This window comes from Spodoptera frugiperda, chromosome 25 (assembly GCF_023101765.2).
Source record: "Spodoptera frugiperda isolate SF20-4 chromosome 25, AGI-APGP_CSIRO_Sfru_2.0, whole genome shotgun sequence".
Classification (NCBI taxonomy): domain Eukaryota; kingdom Metazoa; phylum Arthropoda; class Insecta; order Lepidoptera; family Noctuidae; genus Spodoptera; species Spodoptera frugiperda.
In genome coordinates this window covers 13,246,576-13,267,786 of record NC_064236.1, presented here as the reverse complement: position 1 = coordinate 13,267,786, position 21,211 = coordinate 13,246,576, and the positions used below count along the sequence as shown (strand labels likewise).

At 34.8% G+C, this 21,211-nt stretch overlaps 1 protein-coding gene across 2 annotated transcripts; it reads left to right on the top strand.

Moving 5' to 3' along the window:
* The first annotated feature begins 2,537 nt into the window (after positions 1–2,537).
* LOC118264918 (exosome component 10) lies at positions 2,538–21,172 on the top strand. 2 transcript variants are annotated; one of them, XM_035577591.2, is made up of 14 exons: positions 2,538–2,791; positions 5,507–5,688; positions 6,953–7,073; positions 8,926–9,098; positions 10,358–10,575; positions 10,969–11,090; positions 11,490–11,653; positions 11,855–12,032; positions 12,317–12,465; positions 12,966–13,104; positions 13,752–13,879; positions 18,933–19,050; positions 19,738–19,815; positions 20,681–21,172. In XM_035577591.2, the coding sequence occupies exons 1-14, from the start codon at positions 2,729–2,731 to the stop codon at positions 21,116–21,118; spliced, it is 2,271 nt and encodes a 756-aa protein (XP_035433484.1). In that variant the 5' UTR covers positions 2,538–2,728; the 3' UTR covers positions 21,119–21,172. The 2 variants fall into 2 exon arrangements, with proteins under 2 accessions (XP_035433484.1, XP_035433475.1); XM_035577582.2 differs by having other exon boundaries at positions 6,893–7,073.
* Positions 21,173–21,211: the final 39 nt, after the last annotated feature.

Here is a 21,211-nt window from a genome sequence, read left to right as displayed (position 1 = left end):
ACGTACCTACTCTGTATATAAGTCGCTCGATGAACAGTATTCTCCGTCCCTTGCTAACTTATGTAAAACAGGTTCAGTTCGAGCTGCGTAACAAGTCAATGTTGCAATGCGCAATCGCACCACGGTCCACGTTAGCGGTGGAGACGGCTAGATGCGACATCACCTCCTCACTCCCTCAATATTATCACAGTGCCCACGCACTTTCCTCCTCTTTTTCCACCCAAAACACCCTAATTTCCCAACCCACGATAGCACCCTCTTATTTATTTACGTCAAACGTCACTCTGGCACCTTTTGTCAGTGACAATGTCAGATATCCACGTTTAGTAATTACGAAGCTAGTCTTATTTAAGACGTAGAACTATAAATAATATAATATGCCAATCTAATACATCACTATGTATGTCTGGCACTATGTCGTTAACCAATTTTATTTCCTATAAAAAAATCCCACGAACAACACATCCGAACCTGAATCGCATAATATTAAGTCGACCTTATAAAATTATCTTCGATTTCGCAGATAAAAACTATTCTAAGCTTTTATCGAGTCTATTCTAACTATCTAAATCTATTTATTATAACCGAGTCCATATAAGCGCCTACTACAGGCTGTTCTGTGCCTAGGTACATGTTTAGTGTAATTTAAATATCTATCTATACTAATATTATAAAGCTGAAGAGTTTGTTTGTTTGTTTGAACGCGCTAATCTCAGGAACTACTGGTCCGATTTGAATAATTCTTTTTGTGTAGGATGGCGCATTTATCGAGGAAGGTTATAGGCTATAAATCATCACGCTACGATCAATAGGAACCTAGCAGAGCGGGTGAAACCGCGCGGAAGTAGCTAGTCTATTATAAAAATAGTACATGGGTACAGCACTGTAGTTATATATGCTGTGTGTGTGTGCTATAGTGTATCTCTATATATAAAAATCAGTTGCTGGTGGTTAGTCTCGCCAAAACTCGAGAACGGCTGGACCGATTTGGATAATTTTGGTCTTGAATTATTTGTGCAAGTCCAGGGCAGGTCTAAAAGGTAAGAAAAAAATGTTTGAGGCGGTACGAAGTTTGCCGGGATTTGCCAAATTTTGGTCTTGAATTATTTGTGGAAATCCAGGGAAAGTTTAAAAGATGAGAATATTTGAGGCGATACGCAGTTTGCCGGGTCAGCTAGTATGATAATATAGTGTAACATCGTATATTATATTTATATAACTATGCATACAATAATATACTAATAACGTCGTAATAATATAACACTATGTTGAGAAGATTTTTTTTTCTTCTAAAACCAAAAATGTTAAACTTGGAAGAAAAAATATCTTCACTATGTTGAGAAGATTTTTTTCTTCTAAGTTTCGTTTTTTTTATCTAAATGAATGACGGAAGAATAATTTTGTCTAATTTCCGGATTTTTCAAGCCTAACAAACGGATATATAAACTGTTGCTATTGGTTCTGTGTTAATTTTGTCAAACTGCCTTTTATCAATGACTAAAACAATTATAGATGGGCAAAAATAAGTTCAAAATGTTTAACTACTTTTTACAATTATTTATTGTAATCTGTAATCATGATTAATAACTACTTAAAGTAGTCGTAGTTAGTAATCAATAGTTAGCAAATTGCCCAACACTGGAGTGGTAATTAAATTTTTGAAGCATCATTATTTTATTCAGGCTGACGGCTGACCAAAATTATAAATTATTGTTAGATATTAAATTATTGTCTGACAAATATGAGTAACGAATATGTAGAATGGGCAAAATGTTAACAAAAATAAATAACTTTTAAACGAGCTTTCCAAGGAAAAAATCATTACATGTTTTCAGTTTACCTTTCAGTTTTGCGATCCGCCACTTGGAATATACAATGCTAAGTTATTAATCTATGTATATTTATTATCAAAAGAGCGTCTTTTAGTCATGAATTGCGTTTATCCCTATGCTAGCGCCATCTGGATTAAGCTTTCGCCGACGCCAACCCCAACCCCATTAAAGTCAAATCACAAGAAAATTTTATATCAATTAGTCAATATCAAGTACCTACATATTTAATTATAAATGTGTCTTGCTGAAGCGTCACCATGCAATAACAACAAAAATGGAGTTGCAAAATTTTTCATGTGTAAAATGATACTAGCTACAACGAACATTTTTATTTCATAAATATTTGGGTACCTACAAATCTAGACCACTTTTTAATAAAATTAAATAGAAATTGTAACCATCTCTTTGAATTTGTATTTAAAGTATTTTCATAGGACGTGCAAATGTATTCATATTTTTTCATACAAGTACAATAATTGATTTTCCGTATGAAAAAAATTATCAAATATTTATATTAAGATATTATTTAAATAAATAATTATTATATTTCGCATCCATAAGATATAAATCAATGACACTCATAGACTAACACACTGGTACGTGACACGACATGTCATGCGACGGCAGTGTATTTTCACCTTTATCCGAAACCATAGATAAGATTGTCTTTGACACCTCTGCTCTTATTATTATTACTCTATGGTCACGTAGTCATAGTGGCGCACACTACTGCACACAGTCACACAATGTAAAGTCGAACTGTCGAGTTAATAACCTGGGTCATCATATTTAATTTATCTATGTTGCTCGCCCTGTCTGCACGGTTCATGCTCGCTTTTACGGAAAGTTAATATTATTTTCTTTATTTTGTCGAAGTAATTTAAACAGTGTTAAAAATGAATTCTGTTCTGAATCCCGAGGCTCCTGAATTTTATCCACATTTGACGACGTTCACACAGGTAAGTGATTCAGCGAGTTCTTTGGTTCAATGACAACATGTATGGTGTTTTTATTATTATAACACCTGATTAGTGCGTAAATTAAGTATTTGGAGGAATTTTATTAAGATGTAGTGTATTGCAATAGAGGTTGCTTCTGAGCTGCTGTACAATGTACGTAATACACGAAATCCAATAACACAAATAGACCTGTAACTTTGGTCTGGTAGTCTTAACTTTGTCTCAACCTATAATATTAAAGTGAAATGTGGAAAACATGTGCATAAACATTGAATGTGACAAAAAAAGTATTGCTAAAATTGACAAATTGAAATGTGATGGGCTCTATGCAATGGTTTGAAATTGTGACATAGTATTGTAAGCAAGGATGGTGTGGTCTCACTAAAAATACCAAAACAGATCCACCTGCTTCAATATTATCCAGTTGGTTGCATATTACAAAATTATTAGTAACATATTACTATTGTGTAATTGATTTAGTAATTCCAGCTAAAGCCCATGTGGTAGGGTTACATTATATTACTTTGAAATATAATAAACTAGATAAATATGTTATAAAGTATAAAAAAGAAACACTTTATACTAATATTGGTGTACTAAAATAAGTAAATTCAAGATTTTATTTTAATTTAGTGAACATGTACTTTCAAAAACTTGGTCATATTAATAAGGCATAGTTTCACATTCTTCATTTACTTGTATTGAATATTAGACTGGATAATTTCAGTCATATCCTTTGAACAAATCTTGATATGTTTGATATATTAATGGCATGTTTATTTACTTTATCTAATATACAAACAAGGAATTCTCAGCCAAGCATTTTAATAACAGCTATAGATGAACATAATTCTTTGACATTCTTATCTGAATACTGAAATACATATAGATTATAGTATAATGGCACATTTATATAATGTAAATAACTTAAAAATTGACAAAATCTTCTTAAAAAATCTGAAATATTTAATTTATAATAATAACAATATAATGGCCATGGTAATTTACACCATAGTGTAAATCACCACCACAATTTTCAAAGATTTGTCATATTTTATTTAACATATATTATATTTGATCTATGTCAATGTACCATTATAAAAGTAAAATGTATATGTACTTCAATATGCAGATAAGCATGGAAGGAAACTATGTTCATCACAATTACACTAACATATATGTTTCCCATGGGAATGTTCATTTAAAAGTTTATTATACAACTAACTTTCAGTCCCTATTTTATCCTTTATTAAGGAAAATATCCAAAATTCCTGAGTAACATATTTGTTTGTGTTAAATCATTAGCTTAAATATGAACTTTAGTATTTCTCAGATCAAAAACAATGCTAGCCCAATACAAACTTAAGACCCCTTATTTCATTGCTTATCATGTAAAATTTTCAAAATGCCTGATACATATATGGCATATTCACTATTGTGTAAATCACCACAATGATAGCTATTATATTTTGGTTTTGGCTGTTATAACATGGTGATTTTCACAATACAGGAAATTACCACATAGCTGTTTGTGGTATTTTTTACCCTGTAGTGAAAATTACCACATGTTTACTGTATGGTAATATTGTCACTACAGTGAAAATCACCACATGGCTATTATATTATGGCAGCATATGTCACCAGCTTTAATCTTCCCATAGTCAATGTAATACCTCACTCATAGGCGTAGCCTGGGAGGGGGGGTTTGGGGGTTCAAACCCTGTTTTTGGCAAAGGTCTCTATGACTGCTACGCCTATGACCTCACTAAGGGACATTTGATTGAGCCAAGACAGCTAAATCTCTGATAAATATGGCTCTGTTTGTTGTTTATAATTAATTTAAAACCAAGTAAGGAAATTCAAAGAGTCCATAGCCTAACTGGATCGTTACCAAGCTATTTATGTTGATGATAAAATTAAATAAGAATACACCTAACATCATCATTTGCCTATAATAGTTCCACTGCCAAAAATTCACCATGCTTGTTCCGAGGAAATTGGAATGTATGTCTACACAAAATTGTGTAAAATACTCATTAAGTAGCAATTATTGTAATTGATTTTTTATGACAGGCTATTTATTATAAAAGGCAAAATAGTCATTCTCTATTAAAGCCTACTATTAGTTAGTTAGTTTTAGTTTAAAGTTTAGATACATTTAATCTCTATAATAGTTTACTCTCTTAAAATTTAAAACTCATGTTAATTTTGAAGTTTACTGACTGAAAATGCTAAAAAATATGAATTACAACATAATCACAATATGCTGTTATGTTATACATATAGACGGTAATCATTGCCATGGTCAATGTCATCAATGTTTTTGTTATTAAAAAACATAATAATATTGCCATGCTAGCATTTCTTCCAAGATTGAATGTTAGTGTCGAATTACACCTACTGTTACTTAACTTTATTAGTAGACATCAATAAAAAATTGATGATTTGTCATAAACATATTATTGGGGCTTTTACAATATTAAGAAAATTTCTCAGTAAAATCATCACATCTTTTATATCATATACATTATTGGAAATCACGACATGGCAGCATTTATCAGAGGTCTGAAAAATTATGTGAACAAGACATTTCACCTTACAACATTTATATAATTTTTTAAACCGTATCTAATTACTTTAGGCATTGATTACTGTTTAACTTGATTATTATAGCTGTACTATCAACGGTAGTGTTAATGTGTGTTTTGCTTTCAGGGTGGCTATGTGAAGGTGCACAAATCTATAAAATCTTCAAACACCTTGCCCGGTGCACTGTCATACGGTCTATTCAAAACATTCACTGATTTCAACATTCTTACCTGCAAGCTAAGTGAAAATGTAGTAGTCCAATCGAACCAAATAATTGCGACTGAGCTACCAGCTGTTAAGTTAAAACAGTAAGTACATAAATAACACTTAACACTTAAACATAAATCCACAATGAGATTTCATGCTAAGCTTTTGAGAATAGTATTGATGCTTATTGTTTCAGAAAATGCAAAAGAAATAGTTTAAATCTGTACATAAACAAGTTTAACTCATCCTAATGCATTGTCTCTTGTGAATCGATTTTCTTAAATCTGTAGCAGCTTAGCATTTTTCATGAGTATTTCTCCGTGAACTTACTATAGTCACATTTATTTACACTAGCTAAAGCCAAGCTCCGATTGAACCATGCCGTCAAAACAACTAAAACCAATTCATGTAATTTTAATATCTTTATTTTACTAACTTCTTCTATCACAATATCCCCATAGTAAAACAGCTATTTTATACCTACTACTTATCAGTACTGCCAGCGAATGCCTTAAAACAATAGCAATGAAAACTTAATTCTTTTGGCCTTGAATTCTGCATGTTCCATTCATTTAATTATTTTGTTTATAAAAACGTCTTCAGATTTGCTGTCTAGAAGACTGCAAGCTAATTCTATGTAGTAGTTCGTAGTATGCTGTTTACAAAATTACAACTTGCGAATTTTCTCTACTTATTCATTTTATTTATTAGCTGTTACTCAAATGTTTGTAATTGACATGTCATTGTTTCTTGTTTACGATAATCACGTATCTATACGATACAAGCTTGTAAAATATTTTTATCGCATCAGAATTGTACACAAAGAACCAGATATCCTTGCGTTGGTCTTTATTTATTATGTACTTTCTATTTAGGTTTTCTTAAGTCATTGAAATTTTTTGCGAAAAGTCCACCTAACAATTTCTGAAGATACTTGACTGAAGGACACGACATGTCTAATTCAGTTCTTTTGCTAAAAGTAAAAAGCTAGGCGACCGTGTATATATGTATTAAGTACTAATCTAAAGGCAGGATGCCTACAACAGTTTGGTCACTTAACTCATGTCATCACCTGGCAAGATCGGCCCTTGCTGGTGCGTACAAGGATAGATTATGATACTGGTATCGTAATTCGTAAATTAGCTGGCGTATTATGTAATTTTATATCATGTTTAGATCAAAGCGAATTTTCGTTACGATCTCGTATATCGTTCACCACCAATAGATAACCAATAGATTAAATATCCCTTAAAATTTATTAAGTATATCCCTTAAAATTTATTAAGTAAGTCTGTTTTGTTTTAGCAACGACCTAGAATCAAATACGGAAAAAATTATAGACGTTAACGACAGTATCCTTGACAGGATCAACATAAACATTGATACTGCGAGTGGCGTCAACAAGACAAGTGACCTTTTCGTAAGAGGAGTCCAAGCGAGGGGAAATCATTGGAACCAGAACTCTCCTGTAGTGGCGAAAATTCAGGTCAGTACTCACTATTATTTTACTTTATTATGTAAGATTATTTTTACCACCAATACCATTTTAGCCAATGGTTTATGATGTGTATTGAGAAGTTTTAAAACATAGAACGAAATGGAAGTGTGGATCAACGACGATACAATCACGACATGGAATTTCCAACCTTATTCTTTATGTGTTTACTCTCTATTCACGTTAGCTGTCTGCACCGCAGACAATGACCAATATCCGCGCAGCATATGGAGCAGGGGAAATATACATATGACCGAATTAACTTCTAGCCTTTGTTAAACAAAGTTATGTTTTCGGGCCAAAGAGATGTGTTGCCTTAAAAAAAAAGCGATCTATGGATTCAGGACATTTAAAATGTTTCTGCAGTTCAAGAGGTTTTAAGAGTCAATGCTTGTTAATAACAAAAATTACTTGCATTTAAATATCAAAAAAACAATTTTGTTTGCGTCTGGTGTCATTCTGCGAACGTCCGATCCTGTGACAAGGTTGTGCGATTGATAGTGATACATATAGGTACTTACTTTATAATACTTTATATATCAGAATCGTATATCAATCACGAAACGCTGCAAATTATATTATCAATCTGTTACTCATTGGCACGTAATAGGACGTTTTGGAGCGTTTTGTATTATAAGACAAGGTTGTACCAGAACAATGAAGATAAAAAATATAACCGCTATAAAACAAATTATGAAAGGAAAACGTTTATAGTCGTTTGATCAAAAAATAATAAAGAATTAACGACGGAACTGTGCTTACCCTTAGATATCAACTGGTTCATGCAACTGACAACAATGTTTATGTACCTAATGCGTTATATACATAATGATCTAGGTATTGAATGAATAATGTTAGGAGTTTCCTCTAGTGGCAACCCCAATCACCTTCGGTTCGTCACAGTCACATATTTCGAACACGTGCTATAGATATATATTTAGTGCATTAAAGTCTCGAATAAGGTCGTGGCCTTGAGCGGCAGGATATGAGGATGCGGCCTCGTTAATTGTGGTGGCGGTGATAAAGACGTTGATAGCGCGCCGGTGCCCAGCCGTGGCGCTACACCGTCTTCGATACCAACCTTATCCACCAATTTGCTTCATTGATTAGTAGTTAAGAGAGCACTTCACCAGTTTTCCTGCCCGGAAAATTGTATGCAAACCTTCTGTGATAAAAATCTTGCTCTTTGTTATTTTTGTTCGACGAGACACTTATTTAAGACGCAGACTCGATTGTTATGCTCAAGGTCTCGGGTTCGATGCCCTTGTCAAGTATAAAGTGAAATTTAGAAATGCACTGTTGTTATATTAGGGTCAAATGTAAACTGGGTGCTGTCAGCCATCTATTACATAGAGCGTATATGTATATATCCCACATTTGTAGTAAACAACTAAAATAAAAGAGATATATATATATATATTCACAAACACAATAAATTGTAATGACTGTACTTTAATTTTGTTTTTCATTAAGATATGGTTTCCTATAGAAATCCTGTTCCAAAAACATTAATGATCAAATGATATACAACTGTCTGAAAGAGTCATCATATAATAATGGCATTCTGTAATCTATCAAGTATTAGTTGGTCGCTCACTAATAACAAGTAACAAGCCGTAATATAGTCATTATCATTATCTTATAATATTTGTACGATAAGCATACGTCAAAATAAACCCTAGTGATTATTTTCGTACGTTTGATATTTTTCTCTATTCGTTTTACTAGAAGGTTTTTATGACGCTACCCCTAACTTTTATACCTATACACGTTATTCGTCTAGTCTAGAATTCAATCATAAAGACATTAGTTATATTTTGCTAACTTAACTTTTGTATTCCAGGTTGGCTCTGCAACATTTATCGGCGCTAAAAATATAACTCGACCTCAAATAAACTTTAAGGACACTATCGATAATTCTGAGAGTTTGTGGGTGCCAAAAATATCGGACAAACCAAACAACATCAAGCCGTTGGCTTTGAATATTTTATACAACGAAGAAGGCGAGGCTGTTGGGTGAGTGCAAATGTCTATATTGACCGTAATTGGTTGTAAATTGGTAACAAAATTGATTAAATTGAATAATATGTCGGTGGACCTGCATGCCGGATGGGTCTGCAATTTACTATGCATCCACAATGCTACAATTCATCAACGCCGTTTATATTCTTGTTACTGCTGCAAATAGCACCTGTATTGAATCTCGTGGTACTTGTATAGTCCATTTTATTGGTCTTCAAAGTTATTGTGCGAGTAAATTCCATTTATTAAGTATTAAATTGGAGGAGGGTCTGTTTACACTCGTAATTGTAATATTATCAAGTTTCAACAATCAGCGTAATAGTGTGAGACCGTTCGATATTTTTATTATATTCCATGTGATTTTGTATGGTACGGATACTTAAGACCTATGAAATAGATATTCTCCATAGAAACCAGTTATTTATTGCTTTGAGCGATACTTCAAGAGGGCTTGATGCCTGAGCCAGATAAGATCAAAGTATTTTAAATTGTCCTTCTTTTTCAATAGTATTTTTGAGGATATTTAGGTATAGATAAGGTATTTGGTTAGGTATTGTATAAATAAATTCTTGTGCTAATTAAACACAAACCGATCTTTACGGTCACTGTAATTGAGACACTAGCTAATGAACTTAATAGCGTATCAGAGATGCGCTGAATTTATTTAGGTATCTACAAAGTACATGAATTGACTGAAGTGGGACCTTATATAATGTTCGTAAACATTCCCAGTAACTTTGCACTCGATATTGGTATCCAATTAAGTATCATGAGAAGCACCAGATATTATTGAACTCAATGCTGCTTGTAATAACTGGTTGCATTTTACATATTAACCTATTGACCACATCAGTGCTTGCAATAAATTGCTATCAATTCGCCATCCGCCAGCCTTTAAATTGACACGATCAATCTTGATAGTTGATGCCTATTAAGTGCATGATGAAAGGTTACAGGAATGGACGCCGGGTGAACAATTCATGTGTTTAAATAGTTGCTACTTGCATTCTGCATAATTTTATAATTACGCACTTTGAAATACACAAACTACTAGATTTCTAAACACGAATCACCATCCAAATTAAAGAAAACTAGGTATATTTTCTGTAAAGTAGGTACAAAGAGCAAGGACCTCTAACTTGTAAAATCATGGAATGAGATTTGAATACAAAACCATGCTAACAACTTATTGAATTTTATAGGCTTTAAGTTTAGAATAAAACAAAGGAAACTAATATTAACAAAATTTTCAGGTATGAACACCCATATAAAGTTGAGTTGGATCTATACCACCCGCCGTCGCAGTTCATCGACCCCGATGTCGAACCCTTGGCTTATCCCGCACCACTCGAAGAGACGATGTTCACTTACGTGGACACCGAAGCTAAGCTCGACGCCCTCGTCGAACACTTGAACACTGTGAACGAGCTGGCCATCGACCTCGAACATCATTCCTACAGGACATATCAAGGTCAATAACCCTATTTTCATTCCAGACTATTTCATTTTAAATTCGCAGTCGCAACCAATTGAAATGCGACCTTATTTTGTTGAATTTAAAATAACTTGTTTATTAACGTCTTAGCTTGGCAAATACTTTAGATGAAAATTGTAGTGAACTGTTAAGTTCTTTGTTTGTATATTGATTAAATTAATTTTCAATAGCATTGTATGTTATTGATTACGCCAGTCTGAGCTATCTTTAATGAAGCTAATGGATTTGTTTCTTTGTTTGGTTGATAGTTATCTGTAATGTCTGATTACAAAAATAAATACTCTTTTGTTAGACTGTGCCTAGGTTGTTACTGTATAGGGGGTAAACTGTTGTGATATGAAATACTGACTGAATAATTTTGTTTTGCAGGAATAACGTGTCTGATCCAGGTCACGACGACGGAGGGCGGTGACTTTATTATCGACGCTCTGGCCATTCGCGAACACATTCATAAGCTTAACTTGGCGTTCACTGATCCTAAGAAGATTAAAGTAAGTCTTCCTTTCAACCCTTGTAATAAAGGGTTGTAATACGAGAACCTTGTATGCACGTAAACATAATTCTTATTACAACAAGAAGTTATGTAACTGTACACTATGATATTATATAGAAAAATATTATGAAATCCGTAGAAATCTACTGCACGGTTGGCGCAGTGATTGGGCTACTGGCTGCTGCACGACTTGGCGCGGGTTCGATTCCCGAACGAAACGTTGTGTTTGTAAAGACACACACGGCACTAGAAGGAATCATAGTATGGGCAACTTTTTTTCAAAATGTTATTTGAATTGAATAATGATTACTTGTTATTTGAAAATAAGAAGAAACCTTTGCCCAGCATACGGCCAGATTGTAGACTGTTTCATTAATGAATCTTATTTTTCTCTCAGGTGTTCCATGGAGCGGAGCATGACGTGATATGGTTGCAGCGAGATTTCGGTGTGTACCTAGTGGGTATGTTTGACACACATCAGGCTGCTACAGTACTCGGCCTGCCAGGACTATCACTTAAATACCTCTTAATGAAGTATTGCCAAGTGGATGCCGACAAGAAGTGAGTTCATTTTTCTTTATATTATTATTTGTGTTGGAATTGATACTTTAAGGTTCTTTTTGTACTAAGAGCGACATGACAATGTCACCAGATCAGTATTGACGATACTTCTAACTAAGAAAACTGGACGAAGACACATTGAGCGTCTGCTGTACACCAATAACAAGAATAATACTAACGTGTTCTATTACTTTTGTTCAGGTACCAGCTAGCAGACTGGCGGATGCGCCCATTGCCCGCCGAGTTGATAACCTACGCTCGCATGGACACCCACTACCTGCTCTACATCTGGAGACAGATGAAGGCAGAACTTTTGAAGAATGGACAGCCGAACCTCCTACTCTCCGTGTTTGAGAACAGCCGACAGATTTGTGGCGCTGTAAGTATTGCGAGGTCTTACTGCTTAATAGCTTTGTTCATTTCGTTTATTGAAATTCGTCATTATTATCAGTCGGAACGTCCCTAATTAAAACGAAATAAACGGCTAAACGAAAGCCTAAGTAACTATTCTATTAATTCAATGTCTTCCTTCTACAACTCAACTTTTTTCTTCTACAAAAAGAACGAAACCCCGCTTGGGTTTTCTCTCGAGGATCCGTCCCGTGTACAAAGAGTATTTATATAGGAGAATATTTAAAAATCTAATGCATTATTATGTTACAGACATACAACAAGGAGGTGGTGACTGAGACGAGCCACATTCCGCTGTACGTGCGCTCCAAGAAATCCTTCAACTCGCAGCAGATGGCGGCTCTTAAAATGTTGTATAAATGGCGAGACGCGCAGGCCCGCTTGCTTGACGAAAGTACAACGTAAGTATTCCTCGTTGCAAAAGAACATTAGTATTTTTTGCTGTGTCGTGCCCAGCCCCTATTTCATTTGTGCCATCATGTTCATAAGGTGCTTTTTGCCAGTAATGTGTACCATGTAATAAGCATGACCCTATTGACATGTGAAATAATTAAACTCTTCAAATCGTTCGTAAAATCCAGAAAATGAAATCAATATAATATTTAGCATTTTGTCTGGAGAGTGATGTTAACATAACGTCACATGTATTTTGTACTTACAATAATAAATAGTATTACACTATTTTCGACCTTATCTAAGGACCATTTATGAAAGAAACCACAAATTAATGTGAGATTGATATTTAATTGCTATAGACATTATAATAACATAACATTATCATTGGCTGATAACAATTACAGTTACAAAATATTTAGTTTCATTACATAATACTTAAAATTCGGATACTCAGAATCTGTTTTGTGTGATATAATAAATAACAACATGTATGTTTTTCCAACAGGTATCTTCTCCCAAACCACATGCTGCTAGCTCTCGCCGAGACGTTGCCGCGAGAAATGCAAGGTGTAAACGCGGTCTGCCATCCGATGCCCCCATTCGTGAAACAAAACCTGATCACTATACATAGAATGCTCCTGTCGGTACGTTTCAATGAAAGCAGGCAAACTTGCACACAGTACATAACACCTACATTCCAACAGAGACATTGGCCTAAGTACCCAAGGTACAATGATACCGTTTACTACTCAAATTATTAGTAAGAGACAACTCATTCAATAGTATAAATATATTAATGTATAAATTTAATACAATTTTATATAAAAGCCAGGCAAATCCAAGATGCCTGGCGCTTTTGTTAGTTTGGAGTTCGAGTTCTAAGTCTATATTAAAACTCTGATGAACCAGAGAACAGGCCAAAGTATTAGAAACGGTCACATGACCAAAAAAGTAATTAATATTGTCAATAATGTACATTCTAAGGAACTGATATTTGTAATTTGTATAAATTTGTTTTGTATTTGTAATTAAAATAGAATAGGTAAGTGTGAAGTTCACACAAATGTGATAATTTGAGAATGTAAAAGATCTGTAATAGGTACACTATACAAAATCATTAGCTATATGTATTAGGTTAACATTGTATGTGTTGTTAGGTTTGTGTCACACACAAATCACGCGTATTATTGAGAATTTCGAAATTGAAAATTTCTTCCTTGACGTGTAGAACAAGCCTGTTATGTAACGAGGCTGTTATTGTTAAGTGACATTGAGATGAGATAATATTTAGTGTCGCGAGTTGCCGAACGAGCCGCAACTGTATCAAATGCCGACAAGTATCAGGAGCATTATGAACACATCGCTGCAACCGCTGTCGTCGTATGGGGTACACGACTTCGCACATTACACGGACTACAGGTAAATGTGCCGTACTTAGCGCACCACACATTCCACGCACTGTTTGTTACTCTTGTTTGTTAGTTAGGTACTTCATGTATGTCATTGTTGTAGTTGTAGTACATAATAAGTGATACAGCGTTTGAGAAAATAAAGATTTTGTGATAAAAAACTCTCAATTTAACTCCTAACCCTTCTATGATTTTTCTTCGAACATAAAAATATGACTGGACACATGTTCGAAATAAATTGTGTAAAACTGTAATACCTAATTTGAATTGACTAAAGTGATAATTCGCACGAACTTAAGAAAAAACTTAGTGCTTGCATGTGTACTTTGTTTGAAGTCCCTAAACTATGTACTTGGCAATTTTCTTCAAACGTATTCTATGAAAGATCATACTTAGACAAAATTGTATCGTGATTGTAGATCAACCATTTGCTTAGTTAACTGTATGTGCACTTAGTTTTAGATAACTGCCTAGTAACCATATCATGCCACCGCTTCTTCAGCTTTCTTCACAACCACGCATGTCCTTTAGTCGCCCTGCTTTCTTAACCTAATTAACCAAAAAAGCAATACTTATCTATCTGATTACAAATAAGTAAGATATTATTTCTATAGTAACTGATCTCATAAGACCACTGGTTTTGTGTTAAACTGCAGTAAAAGATGATCACTATATATTCTTTAGTCTCTATCCGTCTGATGTTCTATCACGAACATGATTCACTGCCCGAGAAATGGTCTTATTGCACATTTTCTTCAGAAGTGCAATAGTTCTACTGCCAATAGACAGACCTTTTGTAGAACGTATAAAAAGCTAATAATAATTTTTCACTCCGTCTGAGTTACCTTTGTTCATGGAGTAGAAGTGAAGCATAAAGGAGCAACAATACTTTAGCTAGTAAAATTGATAGAAGAATTATTGACATTCATACCATGAGACCAGGTTGTCTACTTATTATTAACTTCTATTTCGGAAGTATATTCTATAATTTTTAGATCAAAGCACTGTTTAATAAGGGGATGTTCGTATGAGTAGAGGCTTTATTGTAAGGTCATTCAGGAAAAGTAGTAACAAATCCTAATCAGTTATGTAGTTATATTATCCATTAAGAAAGCGAAGTAAACAAAATCTGCCTACAACCTATCTCAACCGTTCAAGGTTTACAGAAATGTAATAATACTGAAAGACGTGACAGATATATCACAACACTTCTGTAGTTTTCTCTGACTACCAATGACATCATCATCTTGAGCACCAATTTGCTGTAGGCATCCTTCATTTCTTTCCATTTGGTCCTATCTTGAGCTGTTAGCATCCAATTTTGTCCCGCCACCTCTTTGATGTCATCGTGCCATCGCATCTACGGTCTACCAACGTTTATGTTGCAACGGGCACCACTCCAACAGCTCCTTGTACCACGAGTGGCGGCGGATCCTTGCACCAGCTGTGTTTACGGGCTATGTGTCCCGCCCACTGCCATTTCAGCTTGGCTGTTCGTTTGACTATGTCTGATACTTTGTTTCCTCAACCATTTATTGGTCTTGTGATCTATCAAAGTTACTCCTACCACCCTACGTTACATTGCACTTTGAGTAACCGTTAGTCTAAAGGATAGCTTTTGTTGTCAACTTAGTCTCGGCCCCATAACTAAGGACTGGTTGAAGATACGTGCTTTCTGACTGTCAATATATAAAAGGAAGTCCAACTTTACAAAGGTCGCCTATCCTAGGTGGATCCACCTGCTTATTTCTGTTACCTGGTTTTATTTCCAAAGTCTAACTTCTTGACCAAGGTAAATATGCTGACTCGCTGTCGGCTTACCTTTTACAGTTATACTCGCCGTGCTTGCTTAACCTTACCCATGGTCTTAATCTTACTAAGGTTCATCTCTAGTCCTACATCTAATGATGCGTCGTACAGATCATGTACCATAGTCTGAAACTCTTCTGGATGACTAGCGAATAACACAATATCATCAGCGAATCAATGATTGGATAGCCAATAGGATAACCTGATAATGAAAGGCTTTCATTCTCCCAATCGAGATTATTAAACACATCTTCCAAGACCTGCGTACACAGTTTGGACGAGATAGTGTCTGCCTGTCTGACGTCTCTTTGGATCTTTACATGACTAGTGTGGAGACGACGACCTATCAATACTCATACTATTAATTTCTATTCAGTAAACTGACAGCATCTATTAATAATCAATTTGTGAAATATTGGTACCATACTTAACCTAATAGCGATGAGTTTGGTTAGTTAAAATGTACATAAACGATGCACACAAGCACAGAATAATAAGTAAACAGAAGCACCACTCCCCGCAACAATTCAAACTTATAAGAGACTCTTGCTACTAAGCAATAAAGTTCAATTCAGCTCGCATAAGCGCTTTTTACCTACCGAGATATTCACCTATTGTAGTAGTAGTATTGCCGCTCTCTTCAAACTCGTAGCTCTGTCGCTGTCTGGCGCTGAGTGACGTAATACGTATTCGTACTCGTTTCGCTAGGGTTGTGGGCTCGCCGATGCGTTGCGTTACATTACTTATTATTCTGTGGTACTGTACTGTAGTGTAGTGTAGTACTACGTGGTACTACTACTACTATAATATTCATCGTCTATCTATCTACCTATTTGACCACCTATTCTATCTTACGTTTGATGCGTATGATTGATTACTCAGTCAATCAGGTAGATACTAAAACGAATTTTACATCTCATTTGTAATAAAAAAAATGAAAACAAACTCAACTCAAGTAGTACTCATTATAGATACTCATTGAAATAAAAATAAGTTTTGAAGTAGGGACTGTTTTTATTTAATTTACAAGATATACACAGATAATAATACCTAGTTAGTAGTCTGCGATTAGAAACTCGTAATTGTAGGGAACATTTACATTTTGCATTAATTAAAAAGTTGTGGAACAAAAACATAAAAATTTTCTGGTTTGTTTACATTTTTACGATTCTTAATTCTTCTAATTTCGTAACGCGTTGACCCATTTATATGAGTCAAACGGATAAAATAGTTATAGACCTAGGCCTTTCATTTGACACCATAATCGTTAAAAAATCTCAACAAACAAAAAATCACATTTTCAAGTTGCTCTCGTAATTATAAAAAACAAATTCCTTAAATTCAGACATGAGTCCATATTATTAGTAAGTATCAACAAAGTAACTAATTAATGTTAGTAATATGAAGAATGTAAAGGTAGTTTCACAGTTTTAAAATAAATTTGAACTTACATTTTCTCATCTGCAGGTAATGAAAAAAATGACAATCCCTTGTCCTTTTGTCTTGACATACATCCATCAAACGAGCAATACTTTAAGCCAGCCATTCTCTCTTATTTTAAACTAATTTTGTATTAAATGATAATATTAAAAGTTCCACCAAAAATACGTCCGACCTCTACGCGTGAGCACTGAGCAGGGACACCCCGTCCGTCGACGTGGAGCCGGCGCCACACGAATTTGTAGGCATATATCGCTGTAGGTACGGCCGAGTGGCGGTGGCCTGACACAAGTCTATTTTAAATATAAATGAATCAATATCATTTATTTATATGTTATACCATTAAAAAGATAAGGGTGTGTGTCTCATACAAGAAAAATAAATAAGTATGAAAGAGTACTTACTTGACGATATCATAAAAACAAATATAACGACAGACTATTATAATATACTTCACATAATATTGCTCAGGGAAAAAGGACCATTTTACAAGTGTCTGACACTAACACTGTGACACACATATCAAACTTTTGGTACCACTGTTTAATAACTTATCCTCAAACTCAAATCATTTATTGCATCAATGTGTAGATATATATAGTGATACAGTGTAGTCCCTTTAGTACGACTTCGCATATAGCGACCAACCGTTTTTAGCGACGAAAGTTTAGGCATTTGTTTGGTTTTAGTATAAACTTGCATAAATAGACATTCGTTTATTACGACTCCGCTTACAACGACCTTCCGCTTTTAACGACCGAATTTCACACATAATTGTCCGGTTACAACGACACAACGACGACCGTGTTTACAAATAATTCATAGAAAATAATGAAATAAATGAATAGCTATCTCAACTATCGCCCCGCGCGACGCCTCTGATTGGAAATTGACTGTTTATTTTATGGCAGTACGTATTTGTAGGTAAATCCAAGTGACGCGATAAAACGCGAATAAAACCAGAAATAAACAAAAATTACAGACTTTTTGCATTAAATGTAAAGTTGTTAGAATAGATTTACACTTCCATATAAGAAAGCGGTACATTATGTACGTACATTACACATCCTTACATAATTTGAATAATTAATAAATAACTAACTATTTTGATTAAAATGAGTTTTTTTATCTGCTCATCACCTAAACGGACATTTAAATGTAATATCTGTTATATAAAAACAAACTTTTTTATGTCCGTTTAATACGACTTCCGGTTAGTACGACGTAAAGTCACCAGTCCCTTGGCAGTCGTTATAACCGGATTCTACTGTATATAGATATTACATTAGCCGATTAGTTTCAACATGAAACCAGGTTAGGGCAACATATTATATATTTTAAATAAGTATTAATTGCTCACTTTTTCTGCACTTTTCCATATCCACATACGTTGCCACTTATACTGCATCGAATTATAAAAATATATAAAGATCTGTTCTAAAATGACTGCCTACTTATAGTAATCATTAAGATATGCACCATTTACTAATCAAACAGAAATACTAACCAGAGTAAAAACATTGTAGATTGTACGTAACCGTTGTACTACACCTTACAAATCGTACCGAAATGGGGGCCGAGAAGAATATGAGTTCACATTAATGTCTAACGCCCGAAATCAATACAATTTCCTATTTAATATTTTCGTATATACGCCAGTTACACCAGTTGTCGCCATGAGTGTTGACGGCAGACTGACAGAGAGTGCACCAACCGGTTTCCCCCCTCGCTAACTAGGGCGCAGTGCAGCGGTAACAATCAAAGTATACGAATGTCAACCTTATAACATGTGAATAATAATGATTGTATTACAGTGACGAACAACCGATCAACTTGGACTCAGCCGCTGAGCTGTTGGACACCGAGTATAACAACACGGCGCCCGAGATTGAAGCATTCTCGCCGGGAAATTTGATATCATATGGAACTATTGTAAGTTATTATTTTTTTTTACCAAAATACCTTTTTTTTGTTGAGGGGGGGAAACCTTCAAAAGGCGACTAGTTTTCTGGGGATAAAAGACTAGGGAGTGTGGGATTTTTACCTCACTAAAACCACCCCGGTGGCCACCCTCAGCACCTGTAAGGGGCACCGGGTCCTCTAGTAGACCTGCTCCGGAGCCCCCACGATGCAACGCCTATTACGGCACATCCCTAAGGAGACGCGTATCTCCCATTAGCCTCACTGTGCAAATTACACGGCAGCACGTGACCACTGTGCCGCCGTCTTCCCTGGGGTCACTGGGTGGGCGCCTAGAGTCCCCTCTCTATGCGCCCGTGGCCCCAAAGGCATTTTATTACATGAAAGTATTTTACTTACCAACTTCTCTTTCTAATAAATCAGATCAGATTATTTTAAAGTCAGTCTGGTAGATTTATTCAAAATATCTAGCATGTAGTTTTAGCTAAATCAATTAGGATGTTAATTTATTTTAAATACCACATGACAGCACTTGTAATAATTCGTTGAAGTGATGAGCAAGTGATAATGCACTTGCTGTACTTAGTTAGTCATCAGCTAAATGTTAATGCACTATATCTAAATAGTTCTACTTTATTTCAAAATTTATGAAACTAACGTTTTCCTTTCATGTTGACATTTTTTTTATTTTCTTTTCAGGTTTCTGATTTGAACGCAGATGCTCAACTATTTATTCCGCCATACGACAGATACAGAAAGTATCGTTCCATAGCTCAGGTACAGTTGTTTTAAAATGTGTATGTATGTCGCAGCCAACTCGTTGGTTCTAGGCCTGTGTAGGACTTGAGGACTTGTTGTCCTATTACTAGCATTCGTTTACAAAATATAAATCAAAAACTTATAGATGACAACTCAAAAAAACATGATTGTTTCATCTGGGTTAACGTTGTTTATTGTAGGGACTCATGTCGAAATTAATGTTATAGTAATATCTCTTACAAGTTTTAGGTATTCCATTTCACACGAGAACAATTTGATGAAAATCTTGTGAAATAAATATTATCAGAGTTCAATCGAGTTATTCTAGCTGCCTATTCTGGGAAATGCTATAACCATGTCATAAGTAAATCGAACAGAGCGGTTAGAAATAGTGGGGGTAGTCGAAAATTTGTTCTACGATTAAACGCACAAACAAAAGATTAGTTGAGAGGTGTATTGATTCTTAAAAATCAGTCTAAGGGATTCCATTTTATGGATTTCGTCTCTCCAAAGGGATGCCATTTATGTCGTTTGATGGTCGGGGCATTTTTCATCCAACTGGTGGTAGGAGCTGGCGGAAGTCTGTGTCGTGTCTCGCTGCGAGCCTGTAGGACAATTTAAACTGGTTGGCTGTGACATTCGTTCAGTCACTTTTACTTTTGAGTTAAAACTACATAACTAGTTTTAATCAAACAGGTAGTAGACTTATTTGAAATAGTCGGCTTCGATTTCTGACTAAACCATCAGCTTTTTTTTAAAGGGCTAAAAACAATTAGGTTTCTTTGATATCGAGAACATGACTTAAGACCACATTAGATCAGTTATTCATACGTAGTTTCATCTCACTTTGTATGGATTTTAATAAGCTTCTGTATTTCTACAGCTGGAGGAGATGAAGGAATACAAAGAAAAAGAAGCAAAGGTGGCGGCTATTAGCAAGGGCAACGAGTTGATTAAAGCAGAAGTTCTTGCCAAACTACAGCAAGCGCAAACACAGATCGAAAACGAAGACAAGAATAATGCTAAGCCGATTGTGAAGATTGAACCTGAACTTAATGATGACACACAAAAGAAAACTCAACAACGCAAGAGGAAAATATCTGCTGAGAAGGTGGAACCAAAGGAAACAGTTGACCTCACTACCAATGCTAACGTTAAGCAGGAATTAACGAGCAACAACACCAAGAAAGTAGATAACGACGTGAAGCCGTTCGCATACAAAAACGTCGACTATAAGAAGTTTTACAATCACAACGTTGTAAACAACAAAGATCATAAACAAAAACAACCCAAAATGAAATTTAAAAAATATAAGAACTAATGCATATTTATTAAGCGAAACTATACATTAATATATATAGTTCGTTTTATTCTACTCTGTCGTTTTATTTATCGCCGAACGCCGAAATAAATG

What these genes read in the sequence shown, in the direction of transcription:
- LOC118264918 (XM_035577582.2), top strand. Translation starts at nt 2,729, where the DNA reads ATGAATTCTGTTCTGAATCCCGAGGCTCCTGAATTTTATCCACATTTG. An exon ending in GAAGAAGGCGAGGCTGTTGG is followed by an intron (nt 9,099 to 10,357) that starts GTGAGTGCAAAT and finishes CAAAATTTTCAG; the next exon opens with GTATGAACACCCATATAAAG. An exon ending in TTGCTTGACGAAAGTACAAC is followed by an intron (nt 12,466 to 12,965) that starts GTAAGTATTCCT and finishes TTTTTCCAACAG; the next exon opens with GTATCTTCTCCCAAACCACA.